Below are 16,582 nucleotides of genomic sequence, written 5' to 3'. Positions count from 1 at the left end.
TTTACCATTACATGGGAGGAAGAATTTAAAATGGAAAAATCGGAAGCAAACCTACATCAGAAATGTGAAAAAAGAGAGCGTTAGTGCTGTGATCAAGACCTGCCGCTACAAAATATTTTTTCTAACTGTACCAATGGTATGTGCGACCTGGGATTACTTCATGATGTTGCTGGGTACAAGAGAAAAAAAATCAAAGTCGGCAGAAAGAGCCTGGGTAGTCCATACCCTTTCCTGGAAGTCCTGCCCTCTCCTCCAAACACTCAAACTGTAGATGGAAAAGATCTTCAGGAAACTTCCAAGATAAGACATTCCAGCAGAACCATTTACTAGGAAGATGGCCCAAGTGTGCATGCTATAAAATGTTACATGCCAGCCTGTTCCACGTGTACTGCTAGCCCATGCCAGCCTGTTCCACGTGTACTGCTAGCCCATGCCAGCCTGTTCCACGTGTACTGCTAGCCCATGCCAGCCTGTTCCACGTGTACTGCTAACCCATGCCAGCCTGTTCCACGTGTACTGCTAGCCCATGCCAGCCTGTTCCACGTGTACTGCTAGCCCATGCCAGCCTGTTCCACGTGTACTGCTAGCCCATGCCAGCCTGTTCCACGTGTACTGCTAGCCCATGCCAGCCTTTTCCATGTGTACTGCTAGCCCATGCCAGCCTGTTCCACGTGTACTGCTAGCCCATGCCAGCCTGTTCCACGTGTACTGCTAGCCTATGCCAGCCTGTTCCACGTGTACTGCTAGCCCATGCCAGCCTGTTCCATGTGTGCTGCTAGCCCATGCCAGCCTGTTCCACATGTACTGCTAGCCCATGCCAGCCTGTTCCACGTGTACTGCTAGCCCATGCCAGCCTGTTCCACGTGTACTGCTAGCCCATGCCAGCCTGTTCCACGTGTACTGCTAGCCCATGCCAGCCTGTTCCACGTGTACTGCTAGCCCATGCCAAGCCCTTGCACAAACTCTCTTTTGCTGCTCGTCATACATGCCCATACTCCAGCAGGGAACAAATTTAAGCTGCAATTTACAACTGATACCAATGGTACACTTATATCTTAAAAGAGCTTCATATATAAAATCACAATGCACAACCTTGCTGCATGATCACTGACTAACACAAAGGATGGCAACATGGCCACCATCAATGCAGTGATACAGCTCTGGTTATATGGATCAGAGCCAGATATGCTGGCCCTGCCTGTTTCACTCCTGCATTTTAGTGAATGGCAAATATATCTGATGATATCTTAATGTGCTTATAATCAACACATTTACAACTTTGCTAAAAATAAATAAAAACATAGGAAATCCTATACTTTTAATATTGCTGCACAAAGTGGCAAGACAATATTATCCCAGCATACTGTTTTGTCAGCAAACACAAAGAAACGTCTACTGAGTGACAATAGCCCTTTATGAATACAGGTTCAAAAAACTTTTCCTCACAGCTCCAATATTTGATAACAAAATAAGGTGAGGCCTGAAGTGATCGATCATGCAGTTCAGAAGGGTTGTGTTATGATAACAGCTAAGAACAAAAGAGAAGACTGAGGAAAAAGTACTTTTATTCATCTAGGTTGCCTTTCTTTTCGGTCCTCATTCAGGGCACATGCAGACCACTTCCATTGCCCTCCTACCCTAATATCTATCATTCTTTCCACTGCTGAATCAGGAACAGCTTAAATCGCTTCTAATAGCAATAATTATATACAAGATGATTAAACATGGAAACCGTAACATTTGAAACATAACACTGCTGAAGAGGCTACAGGAGTCTCATTTTCCACTGCCGTTTGGACAGTAAGGATTGTGTGACTGGGAAAACCGTGACATAATGCTGCTTCTGAACAAATTAGAGCTCAAATTGAACTGTTTCTGGCATACTCACAGAACTGAGAGATAGGCACATCTGGCAGCTGTGCACTTCCTCCCTTGGCATTCAGCTTCTGGACCTGGGATGGAGGGACAGGCTTGTAGGACTGGCCTGTAGCTCTGTACATTGCTTGAACCCACAGCACTCGATCCTGTTCGTCATCACTTGCATACACTACAGTGTCGCCTTCTTTAACTGCATTGAAGAATGCCCGGCCACCATCTAGACCTGCAAGTGAATTACCAGGATCAAGTTATAGCTTCCTTTTACATGCTCAACTCCTGCTTTAAAAGTTAACTCATCCCAACTAACCATCTTCATTCTGGAAAGCTTAAACTTTTCCTTGACGCTCAACCCTTTGTACCTGGGATCTGTTTTGTTGCCCTTTCCTGTACCCTTTCTAATTCAAGTATATCTTGCACATACTGACCAAAACTGAACATAGTACTTCAAGTATAATCTAACTCGTATATTGTAAACCCTTGGCGTAACCACTATAAACATGCAATCAACTGCTCTGGCTATATATCCTAATATTTGTGTTTTTAATTACTTCTCCACTTTGCCAAGACTTTGACAGTGAGATGCCCTAAGTTTACCTATGCTAATTCAATTTGATTAATTGAATATTTATGTTTTCTCTTGGTAAGTACATAAATTTTGACTCATTTTTCCCCCCTTAGTGGTATAAAACCGCTAAAAACCCCTAGCAATATAATCTGGGAAAGACAGCTCCTTTAATACTATATCATCCAGAAAGGCTTTGATTAAGGGAGGGGTTTGATGGATAAAGCCTGACCCCAGTCATCGCCACTTTTCAAAGAATCATACAGCACAGGAGGCTGCCATTTGGCCCATCACACTCTTTGAAAGAGCTATCCAATTAGTCCCACTATTATAAATGTTGTTTTCCTCCCCTACTTTAGCTATTGGAACAACTGAAAACAAAAGGACACATTTGACTTGAAACATCACAAGAGGTGCCATTTGCATTTCTTTATTGTAATGTGCGTGATTGAACAGATCCAAAAACAGCAGCAGCAAACAAAACGTGTGAAGCTGCTGAAAGTAGCAAATTTGCACTTTGCCACAGAAACTGCACAGCCCAACTGTGAGCCACATGCCTCTTACACCAAGAAAAACACTTTGGAAAGCAGAATCTCCAGTGTATTCCGCCCCCTTCTATCCCATTAAAACATTCTGATTTGCAACCACAAAGTAGTCAATTGTTTTTTTCCACTAACAGCGATACCTGGCTGGTGCTCTGTGTAGTCCACTGTGTATCCTTCCAGTTGCATTAATTCCTGGGGCTCAGACTTCTTTTCTCTGTAACTACACATAGCAAATGTGTACTGGCTAACCTGAAACAACAGGCAAGGCAGATTTAGCCGCAAGGACATATTACACCAGATCCCATATATATAATAGGTGACAACACATAAATAATACAGAAATATTTTCTCATTTGCAAAATTAGACAGAATAATTGTTACGTGCAAGTACATCTCACTGGGGTAGATGGTCTGACTGGCGGAGTTTATGTACGAAGGTGTAATGCACTCATACTACATAAGAGCAGCTTTAATGCTCCAGTCTATCCTCATTCTTCTAAATTTACAATTGCAGTGGTTAAAAAGTTGGAAGAATTTTTGAATTCAGACCCTCCTTTTTAATAAACACTTCCTACTCATTCAAGACAGCACGTAGTGCTTATCATGATCTTGGGAGGCACCGAATGATCATGCCTCGAGATGTTAAGAGTGAATTCAGCAGACCTATGCTTTCAGCAGGAAGCCACACTCTAAGGGAGTGAGAGTCAGAGACACACTTACAGCACGGTAGTGCCTCTTCTCCGACCTGTGCTTCCTTTGAGCCCGGGTCCCCAATGACCAGAAACAGAAAGTGCTGGGGACAGTCAGCAGGTCAGGCAGCATCCGTCGAGAAAACACGGGCCAGTTGAGGCTTCAGGTATAATAAACCCCATCTCACCAATGGCCATGCTGAAATTACTTTGTGGCTCATGAATGTGATGGAAAAAAAACATTCAATCCATTACTCCATATTAACAAAGTCAAAGATATTTGCAAATCCATGGCAACGTCAGAAGAAATGATGAATTAATCTGAATGGTTCACTCACTAACCTGAACCAGGACAAAGTATCGCTTCTTCCACCTCTTCCAAACCTTCTGCCCAAGTGCATAAAGGTACCTGCAGTCAAAAAACAAGATTTTACTCTATGTAGACAACAATCATTTTCAATGCAATATAAAATGAGAGGAATTATTCTAGGGGGAAAAAAAGGTAATTTGGAGTAATCCAACTGCACTTGTTTATGTCAAAGGGAGATTCTTCTAATGGCTCAGGGAGTTTATTCATTGTGTAGCTGAGCTGTACAAGGTACAATGGTCCCAGGTCCAACCCTTGATCCATGATGAATTAGCTGATCTGAATCAGAGCATTGGTAGGTTCCTGGTCTTTCAAAGCGATCGGAGAATGCTCATATAATATTCAATGAGCTTACAAGTAGCACAAGGGGTTTATTGTTCAGCCTGGTTATCTCCAAGATTACTTCATGCATAAGGTCATGTTTTAGCTCACAGGAAGTATGGGCTTGCCTGTGAGAGCAATCCTTTGCACTGGACACAGGAAAAACAAAAAGTACCCGAATCATAACAATTGGGAACCAAAATCTTAAGGAAAGGATGGGAGGGGAGAAAATTGGTGAGCTAAAAAAAAGATAGTTGGGAGCATCGCAGTACCATTTTATATATTAAGATGCATCACATTTATCACAAAAGATTAGAAAAACAGAGACAAAAGCAGAAAGTAAGATTTTTCAGCTAATTACTACACACTTCAGCTACTATCGCAGTGCATGTCGTTAATATAAACATTACGACACAATTACAAAAACTTCGACAAAGTACACAGTAAATTTTTTTAGAGATATCAACTACTTTGTAATGTGTATATTTATCTCTTCCCCCCTCCAGTTGGTTTCTGGCACCTTCCTCTGATTAGGCCCATGTCCACATAACATGCTATACCTCAGCCAATTATGTAGGCAGGGGACATACTGACTGCTTCTTTACAATATATGTCCGCTGGGAGCAGTCTGCAGGGACCTATTCTCCTTTTTGGGAAGCATCCAGTTTCAATGAAGCACTTTCTCCCTCTCACTAAATGTCATGGGTGAGATTAGGAACTGGTCATGCATAAAATTACAGGTATGAGTCGATAGATATATCATTCCTCGACGTGCTGGATTGGTGTACCTACCTGTTGAACTAAGGCTCCAATATGCACTGCTGTTTATAATATATTGACAGACACAGTAACACTGTTACATCTCTGAAGAACTAGATGTGTAATGAACTGTTGTGGAAGACAAATCTCATATCACAATCGCACACTCCATTTGTCCAATAATAGACCATATGCAGCCATGATACTCTGAATGGGTATCATACCCTGCTAAGACATGACACCCTGACTTTGGTGCCCACTCTGCCTCATGAACTGGCACACATGGGGCATAGTGAGTCACAAAAAGGTGCCAGGAACAGTTATGCTGGGTCTCCACCCTGCTTGCACATCGCACGCATTTCCGCTGACTGAGGGCAGAAAGCTCACACCAGAAATTGGCAAGAGTTTCAGTAAACTTTTAAAATGAGAGTGAGATGATGGTGTGTACACCGATTTCTGAACTTTAAACATGAACGTCAGGTGCAATCCTGCTAACATACAATGGATGTCTAAGGTTCCTAGGGGATTAGCTGCAGATGGAAGTTCATATAAAGCAGGGGTTTTCAACCGCGGGTCCGCCAAATCAGCATTTTGCAAGAATAAAATCTTTAAAAAAATCCCATTCTACAAACAGGGTCAACAAAAGAGCGAGACTGCTCACTACCGATGTCAGTGGTGCCCTGTTTATTATGAAGAATGAGACCGCGAAATGGGCTATATATATTTTTTTTTACCCAACACCAAAAAAGGAGAGCAATTCAGTGCACCGAAGTTAGGTTAAGCTGATGTGCCACCGCTGCCACTGATGTTGGAAGAGAGGAGAACCCGCCCCCTCTCCTCCCTCAGATCCGTTAGTGACAGTTGGCAGCGGCTTCTTTTCCCGGCAGGTGTGTCTCCTGCCCGTCATGGTTAAATCGGGTAAGCGGAGCAACAGGTTGGTGGGGTGTGATGTCTGTTTTGTGGGGTAATGGTCCGAGAACTTATCAGGCCCAAGTCCCAGGGGCATCGTTGATGCGAGGTGCGGATGGCCATGAAAGTTGACCTTTTTCATATAAAATACACCATCTTGCATTGGGAAGTGAGCCTGGACCTTAGGTGCGCATCGTTTATGGTGATCTATCTGATGTCCTGTTGTGGGATCTTGCTGTGTGCAAATTTGCTGCTGGTTTTTAACCACGTGACAGGAGCCGCTCCTAAAAAGTAGTTGCGTTGTGTTGTGTTACGGGGGGGAGGGGGGGTCCATGGATTTTTATAACAGGGAGGGGGGCCTCAGAAGCAAAAAGGTTGCGAACCCCTGATATACATGACAAATACAAGAAGATTCTGTTAGCAGCTCTAAGGTTATTTCTGGAGCTTTCTCTTGCAATTTTTTTTCTGCTGCCACTTAGGATTTTATGAGCTTTTGTAGTAATTGCTCTGGACCCGCTTTTTAAATATCTACTTCTCCATTAGACACACCAATGGGTTTCCCAATGGGAATGGTCATGTCTGTGAACTTTCTGGAGAAGGAAGAGGTAAATGAGTGGAGGAATGTCAGGTGGGACAGAATGCAACAGAGATGTTCTGTACCCACCCACGGTACCCTCACACCCACATCTACTAACATGGGTCCATATATCTTGCTTCGGCAGAGGATTAGTGCATACAAGGGCTGCAACTCTCAGAGTAGGTTGTGACAGCGGGCTCGATAGCACAAATATGACATGCCAAGGCCTGACAAACCAACATTTTAATAACAGTAATAGTAATAATAATGGAACCACCCTAATCATAATATGTCATACTGACAGTGGTACGGCATGAAAGAAGGCATGCCAGGGTGACCAACCGCCAGCAAAGCCCAACTGTCCATACCAACCAAGGTGTCATCAACCATATCTGCAGGCACTGTCACATCTACCTGGCAATGATCATGGGGAACCTTCTTCACAGGGTCCAGGTCAGCAGATCACCAGATGTTGAACTGTGCCATCTGCTACAAGGTCATCGGCAGCTAACATGCGCCATAGGACTGGCACAGCAAGTGATGATACCGATTAAGTGCGGCTTCAAAAGCCTGCCTCCATCTCCTTGCAGGCACGCTGCAATGCTGACATGGCGATGGCACCGTGAAGAAGCAAGTAGGGCCGTCCCCTCCTCACAACCACCTCATGCAGCACTAGCACCACTTCAGCTGCCATCAAATAGGTGGTCAGGTCCTGGGCTCTTCCATCACTTGCCTTCAGTCTCATGCTTCCACCTTGGGCATCCTTTTTCTTTATTTTTGTTGTCACTTAGTGCTGTCACTTCCACCATCTACAAGGCACAAGTAAGGAGTGTGATGGAATACTCTCCACTTGCCTAGATGAGTGCAGCTCCAACAACACTCAAGAAGCTCGACACCATCCAGGACAAAGCTGCCCGCTTGATTGGAACCCCATCCACCACCTTAAACATTCACCCCTTCCACCACCGGCGTACCATGGCTGCAGTGTGTACCATCTACAAGATGCACTGCAGCAACTCACCAAGGCTTCTTCGGCAGCACCTCCCAAACCCGCGACCTCTTCCACCTAGAAGGACAAGGGCAGCAGGCGCATGGGAACACCACCACCTCCATGTTTCCCTCCAAGTCACACACCATCCTGACTTAGAAGTATATCGCTGATCCTTCATCGTCGTTGGGTCAAAATCCTGGAACTCCCTACCTAACAGCACTGTGGGAGTACCATCACCACATGGACTGCAGCGGTTCAAGAAGGCGGCTCACCACCACCTTCTCAAGGGCAACTAGGGATGGGCAATAAATGCTGGCCTTGCCAGTGACAAATCCCATAAACGAATAAACAAAAAACTCTTAGCCCTCTCTCCCGTCCAGCGGTATTTTAACCTGGTAAAGGCTATTACAGTTGTATCAGCGTTTAACTATGCAAATAATCTGACCTGTAACATTGTGTGCTATTCCCATTCTTATCCAGGACTGAACTGCAGCAGTGATGGAACTCAGCCCCAACAAACATCATCTTGGACATGTGGACTAGGCTGACCTATCACTTCTTCCAGTGTCTGAATGTACAACCAAAATGAGAAAGACAAGTGCACTATCATCCTGTCACAGAGACTTTCAGTTCCATGAAAGGCAATGCAACATGAAATAATTTGATTAAAAAAATAAATAAACATTGGTTAATGAGTTGTGTAAATGAGATAACGGTACAAAGAAATACATTAAATCAGATCACCATAAAATACAATATGGATGCCTGGGCTTGTGTAAGCAAATACACACTGACTATTTTCTATTTATATCAAACAATATTTACTGGAATATGCTTGTCCCTAAAAGCAGCCATCCCAGTATTTTATTTGCTCCAGTAGTTCAGTTAATCACCAGGATTTGCACATCACCGAGGACAGTTCTTGTATAAACTGATCTTGACATTCTGTCACATAATATGACTATCTTTGTTTCCATATATATATATAATATAAAAAGTTTGCACTGCAACAGGAAATACGGGGTACCACACCTCAAGGTTACCTTGTACAGCATTATGATTAGCGCATTCGAAGAGCAGGCTGTCCTGGTTGCCAGAAGAACCAAACATGTACAAAAGCTCCCTTACAAGCAGGAGGTGCAATGATGCCACCCCAATCACGGTGCGATTCAAGGGTGATGTGCAGTCACTTCTAAATAAAGGGGTGGTGTACAGTCACTTCTAAATAAAGGGGTGGTGTACAGTCACTTCTAAATAAAGGGGTGGTGTACAGTCTCTTCTAAATAAAGGGGTGGTGTACAGTCTCTTCTAAATAAAGGGATGGTGTACAGTCACTTCTAAATAAAGGGGTGGTGTACAGTCACTTCTAAATAAAGGGGTGGTGTACAGTCACTTCTAAATAAAGGGGTGGTGTACAGTCACTTCTAAATAAAGGGGTGGTGTACAGTCGCTTCTAAATAAAGGGGTGGTGTACAGTCTCTTCTAAATAAAGGGGTGGTGTACAGTCACTTCTAAGTAAAGGGGTGGTGTACAGTCACTTCTAAATAAAGGGGTGGTGTACAGTCTCTTCTAAATAAAGGGGTGGTGTACAGTCACTTCTAAATAAAGGGGTGGTGTACAGTCACTTCTAAATAAAGGGGTGGTGTACAGTCACTTCTAAATAAAGGGGTGGTGTACAGTCACTTCTAAATAAAGGGGTGGTGTACAGTCACTTCTAAATAAAGGGGTGGTGTACAGTCACTTCTAAATAAGGGGGTGGTGTACAGTCTCTTCTAAATAAAGGGGTGGTGTACAGTCACTTCTAAATAAAGGGGTGGTGTACAGTCACTTCTAAATAAAGGGGTGGTGTACAGTCACTTCTAAATAAAGGGGTGGTGTACAGTCACTTCTAAATAAAGGGGTGGTGTACAGTCTCTTCTAAATAAAGGGGTGGTGTACAGTCACTTCTAAATAAAGGGGCGTTGTACAGTCACTTCTAAATAAAGGGGTAGTGTACAGTCACTTCTAAATAAAGGGGTGGTGTACAGTCACTTCTAAATAAAGGGGTGGTGTACAGTCACTTCTAAATAAAGGGGTGGTGTACAGTCTCTTCTAAATAAAGGGGTGGTGTACAGTCTCTTCTAAATAAAGGGGTGGTGTACAGTCACTTCTAAATAAAGGGGTGGTGTACAGTCACTTCTAAATAAAGGGGTGGTGTACAGTCACTTCTAAATAAAGGGGTGGTGTACAGTCTCTTCTAAATAAAGGGGTGGTGTACAGTCTCTTCTAAATAAAGGGGTGGTGTACAGTCTCTTCTAAATAAAGGGGTGGTGTACAGTCACTTCTAAATAAAGGGCATTTTACCCCAAAGTTTCGACCTCCACACACATACTCAGCAAATGGGGGGGCAGAAGCCATTTCATGTACATGCCACAAGTTAGACAGACTCAGCTCGCAATTCCGACCAATCCTACATTACTGTTACCCTTTGTTTGTTAGCCCGATTAAGATAACTGGTCTCAAGTGCCTGTTTATTCCAAATGGCAGCCTGCTTAAAGCCTACAATCTGCTTACTTTACACAGGATTAGCTAACAAAGAAATTAGCACCATTGACACAAAGCTGGGATTTAACACGGCTCACGGCTTTATGGCACTAGGATTATCAAATTTAGTATCAACATAGCAAGATAATCCCAGAGTTCAAATACTTTCTCACATTCTTTCGCTAACCAGGGTAATGTTACTGAAATCACAGCTAATGCGAGATGGACAAACTTTCCGCTCCCACTCCCCCAAAGATGGTGCAAATGCAGTGTGTAGCAAAATTACAAAGATTTTGCATTAGAGAAGTATTGTGGGTAAAGTGGCACCTTTGATGGTACTGAAATGAGATGTTCATGGAGAACAACTTGCTCTGCTCTGGCACTTGTGCAAAAAGTTGCAATTCCTAAACCAAGTTCTTCACAAACCATTTTTAAAGGAGTCAGATAAACCTTTCAGGAAAGTCTAGTATGTTGTGGTTTGTATAGGCTTTGGTTTGAGACACCGAAAATTAGGAAACTAAAGTTAGAAGCACATGATTCACTGTGACCAATCCAATGTCGTTCGGAGGAAATACAGAGTTTGGCTATATTTAGTCTAGGAGGGTCACTAGAGAAGCCCAGGAAGCTGTATGCCGTATCTGGTGTTGCTAGGATACTCCTGAGGGTAAGCAGCATCACTTGCCAGTAGAGCTGGACCTTTGGGCCCAGAAATATGAAGGATTGAAACCTTTCCACCACAGCCTTTCCAGCACTCTCAGGTGCCACCTGTTGAGATACGTATGACATAATCCTAAGGTTCATCTTAATCATTCTTTTTAAACCTATTGCAAGTTGAGACGATAAGCACAGCTTCACAATTGGAATTTCAATCAGATAGGTTTGCTCCAAATCTCTCTACTACTAAAAATCAAGTAGGGTTCTCTCCCAATCATTATTGGATAGAAAGAAGGGCTTGCATTTATATAACTCCTTTCACGACCTGAGGACGTCCCAAAGTGCTTTACAGCTAATGAAGTACTTTTTGAAGTGTAGTCACTGCTGTAATGTAGGAAACGCAGCAGTCAATTTGCACACAGCAAGGTCCCACAACCAGCAATGTGATAATGACCCGATAATGTCTTTATTGTGATGCTGGTAGAGGGATACATTTTGGCCAGGCCACCAGGGAGCTCGCCCCTGCTCTCCTTCAAAATAATGCCATGGGATCTGTTACATTCACTTGAGAGGGCATCGGTTTAGCATCTCATCCGAAAGTCAGCACCTCCAACAGTGCAGGACTCCCTCAGTACAGCAGTGGAGTGTCAGCCAGTGCTCATCTTCCACCTATAGAGAGTGCTCAAGTCCCTGGCGTGGGATTTGAATCCACAACTGACTGACTCAGAGAGGATAGTGCTGCTCACTGAGCCATGGCTTACACTCACTCCAGATCACTCTCCCAATCATCATTGGCTAGGGTTCACTCCAGATCACTCTCCCAATCATCACTGGATAGGGTTCACTCCAGATCACTCTCCCAATCATCATTGGATAGGGTTCACTCCAGATCACTCTCCCAATCATCACTGGCTAGGGTTCACTCTCCCAATCATCATTGAATAGGGTTCACTCCAGATCACTCTCCCAATCATCACTGGATAGGGTTCACTCCAGGTCACTCTCCCAATCATCATTGGATAGGGTTCACGCCAGATCACTCTCCCAATCATCATTGGATAGGGTTCTTTCCAGATCACTCTCCCAATCATCATTGGATAGGGCTCACTCCAGATCACTCTCCCAATCATCATTGGATAGGGTTCACTCCAGATCACTCTCCCAATCATCATTGGCTAGGGTTCACTCCAGATCACTCTCCCAATCATCATTGGATAGGGTTCACTCCAGATCACTCTCCCAATCATCATTGGCTAGGGTTCACTCTCCCAATCATCATTGGATAAGGTTCACTCCAGATCACTCTCCCAATCATCATTGGATAGGGTTCACTCCAGATCACTCTCCCAATCATCATTGGATAGGGCTCACTCCAGATCACTCTCCCAATCATCATTGGATAGGGTTCACTCCAGATCACTCTCCCAATCATCATTGGCTAGGGTTCACTCCAGATCACTCTCCCAATCATCATTGGATAGGGTTCACTCCAGATCACTCTCCCAATCATCATTGGCTGGGGTTCACTCCAGATCACTCTCCCAATCATCATTGGCTGGGGTTCACTCCAGATCACTCTCCCAATCATCACTGGATAGGGTTCACTCCAGATCACTCTCCCAATCATCATTGGATAGGGTTCACTCCAGATCACTCTCCCAATCATCATTGGATAGGGTTCACTCCAGATCACTCTCCCAATCATCATTGGATAGGGTTCACTCCAGATCACTCTCCCAATCATCATTGGATACGGTTCACTCCAGATCACTCTCCCAATCATCATTGGATAGGGTTCATTCCAGATCACTCTCCCAATCATCACTGGATAGGCTTCACTCCAGATCACTCTCCCAATCATCACTGGATAGGGTTCACTCCAGATCACTCCCCCAATCATCATTGGATAGGGTTCACTCCAGATCACTCTCCCAATCATCATTGGATACGGTTCACTCCAGATCACTCTCCCAATCATCATTGGATAGGGTTCACTCCAGATCACTCTCCCAATCATCACTGGATAGGCTTCACTCCAGATCACTCTCCCAATCATCACTGGATAGGGTTCACTCCAGATCACTCCCCCAATCATCATTGGATAGGGTTCACTCCAGATCACTCCCCCAATCATCATTGGATAGGGTTCACTCCAGATCACTCTCCCAATCATCATTGGATAGGGTTCACTCCAGATCACTCTCCCAATCATCATTGGATACGGTTCACTCCAGATCACTCTCCCAATCATCACTGGCTGGGGTTCACTCTCCCAATCATCATTGGATAGGGTTCACTCCAGATCACTCTCCCAATCATCATTGGATAGGGTTCACTCTCCCAATCATCATTGGATAGGGTTCACTCCAGATCCCTCTCCCAATCATCATTGGCTAGGGTTCACTCCAGATCACTCTCCCAATCATCATTGGATAGGGTTCACTCCAGATCACTCGCCCAATCATCATTGGATAGGGTTAACTCCAGGTCACTCTCCCAATCATCATTGGATAGGGTTCACTCCAGATCACTCTCCCAATCATCATTGGATAGGGTTCACTCCAGGTCACTCTCCCAATCATCATTGGATAGGGTTCACTCCAGATCACTCTCCCAATCATCATTGGATAGGGTTCACTCTCCTTATCATCATTGGCTAGGGTTCACTCCAGATCACTCTCCCAATCATCACTGGATATGGTTCACTCCAGATCACTCTCCCAATCATCATTGGCTTGGGTTCACTCCAGATCACTCTCCCAATCATTATTGGATAGGATTCACTCCAGGACTCACTTCCATTCATCATTGGATATGATTCACTCCAGGACTCACTTCCATTTATCATTGGATAGGGTTCACTCCAGGAGTCTCAATTATTGTTGGATAGTGTTTACTCCTTGCACCAACTTTAATTTCCCTCCCCATGCCCACAAGACCACCACCAATAGCTATTCCTTCTCTGCCTCGTTCTTACGACATTCCTCCCTCTCAACCGTTACTGCTGCTCCCCAGAACTATCAGAAGAATGGTGGTAGTCCGTGGGGTAGCAGCAATAAGGCACAGAACTGTGAGGATGAAGGGAGAGTGCCTTGTAGTGTTTCCCTCTCCCTCCAGTTCAGCTCCTTGACATACCATTTTAGGCCTCGGTCTTGGCTGAGACCTAAAAATACTGGGACTCTCCCACCCCCTTTATGTGCCGGGGCCGAGGCCGCGGTCTCTTGGTGGTGCAGTGAGGACGTCACTCTTCTTCTTCGGTGGCAGACTCCCTTGTGGTGGTGCTTTCCTGCCAGGTGTTTGTCCTGCATGCCTAACTAATCCCAACCCAGAAAAATGGGTTGTGGTTATGGCAGGGTTGGAAGGGGCGGGTGAAAGTTCTGCCCCACCACTATTCCTCTGCAAAGAAGGAAATCCAGCTCTAGGTCTCTCTCCCAATCGTTATTGGAAAGGGGTCACTCCACATCGGAGCATGTTAAAATAGAGATTCCATATGTCTCAGAAGTTAATTTTGCAAATAAATTTCTTTCTAATGTGTGTCAGCCATGGCTCAGTGGGTAGCACTCTCACCTCGGAGTCAGAAGGTTGTGGGTTCAAGTCCCACTCCAGGGACTTGAGCACAAAAATCTAGGGTCACACTCTAGTACAGTGCTGAGGGAGTGCTGCACTGTTGTAGGTGTCGTCTTTCGGATGAGAAATTAAACCAAGGCCCAGTCTGTCCTCTCAAGTGGACGTACAAGGTCCCATGGCAATATCCCGAAGAAGGGTAGGGGAGTTTTCCCCTTTGTATTTGCCATTAGTTATCCCTCAACAAACATCACAGCAGTGAGTACACTTCAAAAGTACTTCATTGGCCGTGAAAGGCACCATATAAGTGCAAGTTCTCTCTTTCCCCATGTCAAAGGGTTGATGATATAGGTTGGCGAGTTCTGTTTTTTTTAAATAACTGCACCATTAGAGAAGGTTGAGCTCTGGTGGATTGATTCACGCCAAGGGACATGGTTAAATTCATGAGAAAAGATATAAATATGAGAACATCAAAATATATCTAAATTATTAATGCACTTACAAAAAGGAGAAGGCCTTTTTTGCTGGCAGATCTATACTTGAGCTGGCCTTTTTTTCCCTGAGGAATGTTGCAATCTTGTTTGAATTACTAGCTCATTGTTTGTGCAAGGTTTCATAAGCTCAAATAATGAAAGAAAAATGTACTGAAAATCAATATATATAGAAATCAATACAAATAACTATTTTTTCCCTGTAAGAGCTCTCTCCCTTAAAGAAAATTCTCAGTCAAGGTCCAAAGAGCAATTAATGCAGTCTAAGAAATCAAGGACATTCTGATTGAGTTCAGTTAACAGCTGGCAAAAGTAATCATCCACTTGTGAAAATGATTTTCAGTTCATTCTCAAACACCTTTCAGACTCTCATGATCCCATTTAGCTACTAACAATACAGGATATCTCTGGGCATTGCAGCATTCAGTGTTCGAGCCAATGGGGACTGACCGCCCAGAGGCACTTTCAGTCCTCACTGCACATTCTATACTCCGTGCATGAAAGGAGCCGTCCAAATACTACATTCCTTCTTTTATTTTGCTGCTGCAAAAGTAAGCCATTTTCATCTTCATGCACCAATACATGAGAGAAAGAGGGAGAGAAAGAGTGAAATTAACTCACAGTATCAACAAGGCCAGGAGACAGAATGATCAATGCTCAAATAATTTAACAAAAATTCAAACTGCCGCCGGAAAGAGAGTTGAGATAAACTTTCAGGAACAGAATATTTTGCTCTGATGCCAGCCGTCTGCAATCATATTTTTAAGTTAGGAGGATGTGCGCTAAAACTGGTGGCGACACATCTATCAAGAGTTTTAAAAATGAGCCTCTCACTTTCAAGGTTCCCTTGATGAGCTGCTCTCCCACTGTCTCTTAGCAACCACCAACAAAATGATGGTAAGGGCACCAAGAGGCCTATGCACGCGTATGGTCCCACACACATACCTTTGCTCAAATTGGTCAAGCCAATTGTCATTCTTAATGATTCTCAAACTTTTTCAGGCTAGACTCCACCAAAATAAAACTCAGTGCCTCAAGCCTAAGGGTCCTCAGCTAAGGATACTGGTAGGCTAGGACTGCTAAAGAACATCTCTCATTTCTGTTTCTGCCATTCTTTCCCTTTCACTTCTGTGTTTCACTCTTCCCTTCACTTCCTGATCTCTCTCTCCTGTTTATTATAGTGTTGGAGGAGGCTGAAGCTGAGGGAGGAGAACAGGTCTCTCAATCAGCCAGGGAGGAGGGCTTCAGGCTGAGCGTGGTGAGCGGGACTTCTGAAAAAAGCACAATATAAAAGCTTGATGTGTTTTGAGAACCAGTCAGACCCAGCCTCCAATAAAGATTCAGATAATAAAAAGCAGTAAATCTTCCGCTGTAGCACATGCCAACGGCAGCAGCTCAAAGTTTCAGTGCGTGCATCATCCTGTTAAATAAACACCTGTGCTTAATTCTTTTTTGAAAGGTTTAAGAAAAGTAAATATACATAATCTTAGTAATCTGACTATTCCAAAACTATTACATGAAAGGAGATAATTTTCATATTAACTTACTTTTAAATCAGCAAAGAAAGAAAGCAATTATGGATAATGTATCAACCAGTTTTCTAAATGACATTCAAATATGTTTTCTCATCAGAGAATGAAAGAACAGAAAAGCGTAGATGCCAATGGCTATTACTCCGCTTACCCATTTTGGTTGATGGCAATTGGAAAATCCAGACTAATAACTATTAGGAACAGGGAAAGCCATTAGGGT

General features: G+C 43.8%; 1 protein-coding gene across 12 annotated transcripts in view; it reads right to left on the bottom strand.

The window, feature by feature from the left end:
• The window catches only part of cadps2 (Ca++-dependent secretion activator 2), a 983,842-nt gene that overhangs the window by 285,211 nt on the left and 682,049 nt on the right, over positions 1–16,582 (bottom strand). For all 12 annotated transcript variants that reach the window (XM_086008788.1, XM_086008791.1, XM_086008779.1 and 9 more), the window contains exons 9-11: positions 4,017–4,083; positions 3,126–3,234; positions 1,889–2,101 (exon numbers count right to left, since the gene is read on the bottom strand). In XM_086008788.1, coding sequence (XP_085864914.1) covers positions 1,889–2,101; positions 3,126–3,234; positions 4,017–4,083 — 389 coding nt within the window. The remainder of the gene's footprint in view (positions 1–1,888; positions 2,102–3,125; positions 3,235–4,016; positions 4,084–16,582) is intronic.

The sequence above is a fragment of the Somniosus microcephalus genome, chromosome 16 (assembly GCF_052327205.1).
Source record: "Somniosus microcephalus isolate GS21.2 chromosome 16, FLI_Smic_1.0, whole genome shotgun sequence".
Taxonomy (NCBI): domain Eukaryota; kingdom Metazoa; phylum Chordata; class Chondrichthyes; order Squaliformes; family Somniosidae; genus Somniosus; species Somniosus microcephalus.
The sequence above is the reverse complement of the archived record's forward strand: the minus strand, read 5'-3'. Positions and strand labels throughout refer to the sequence as shown.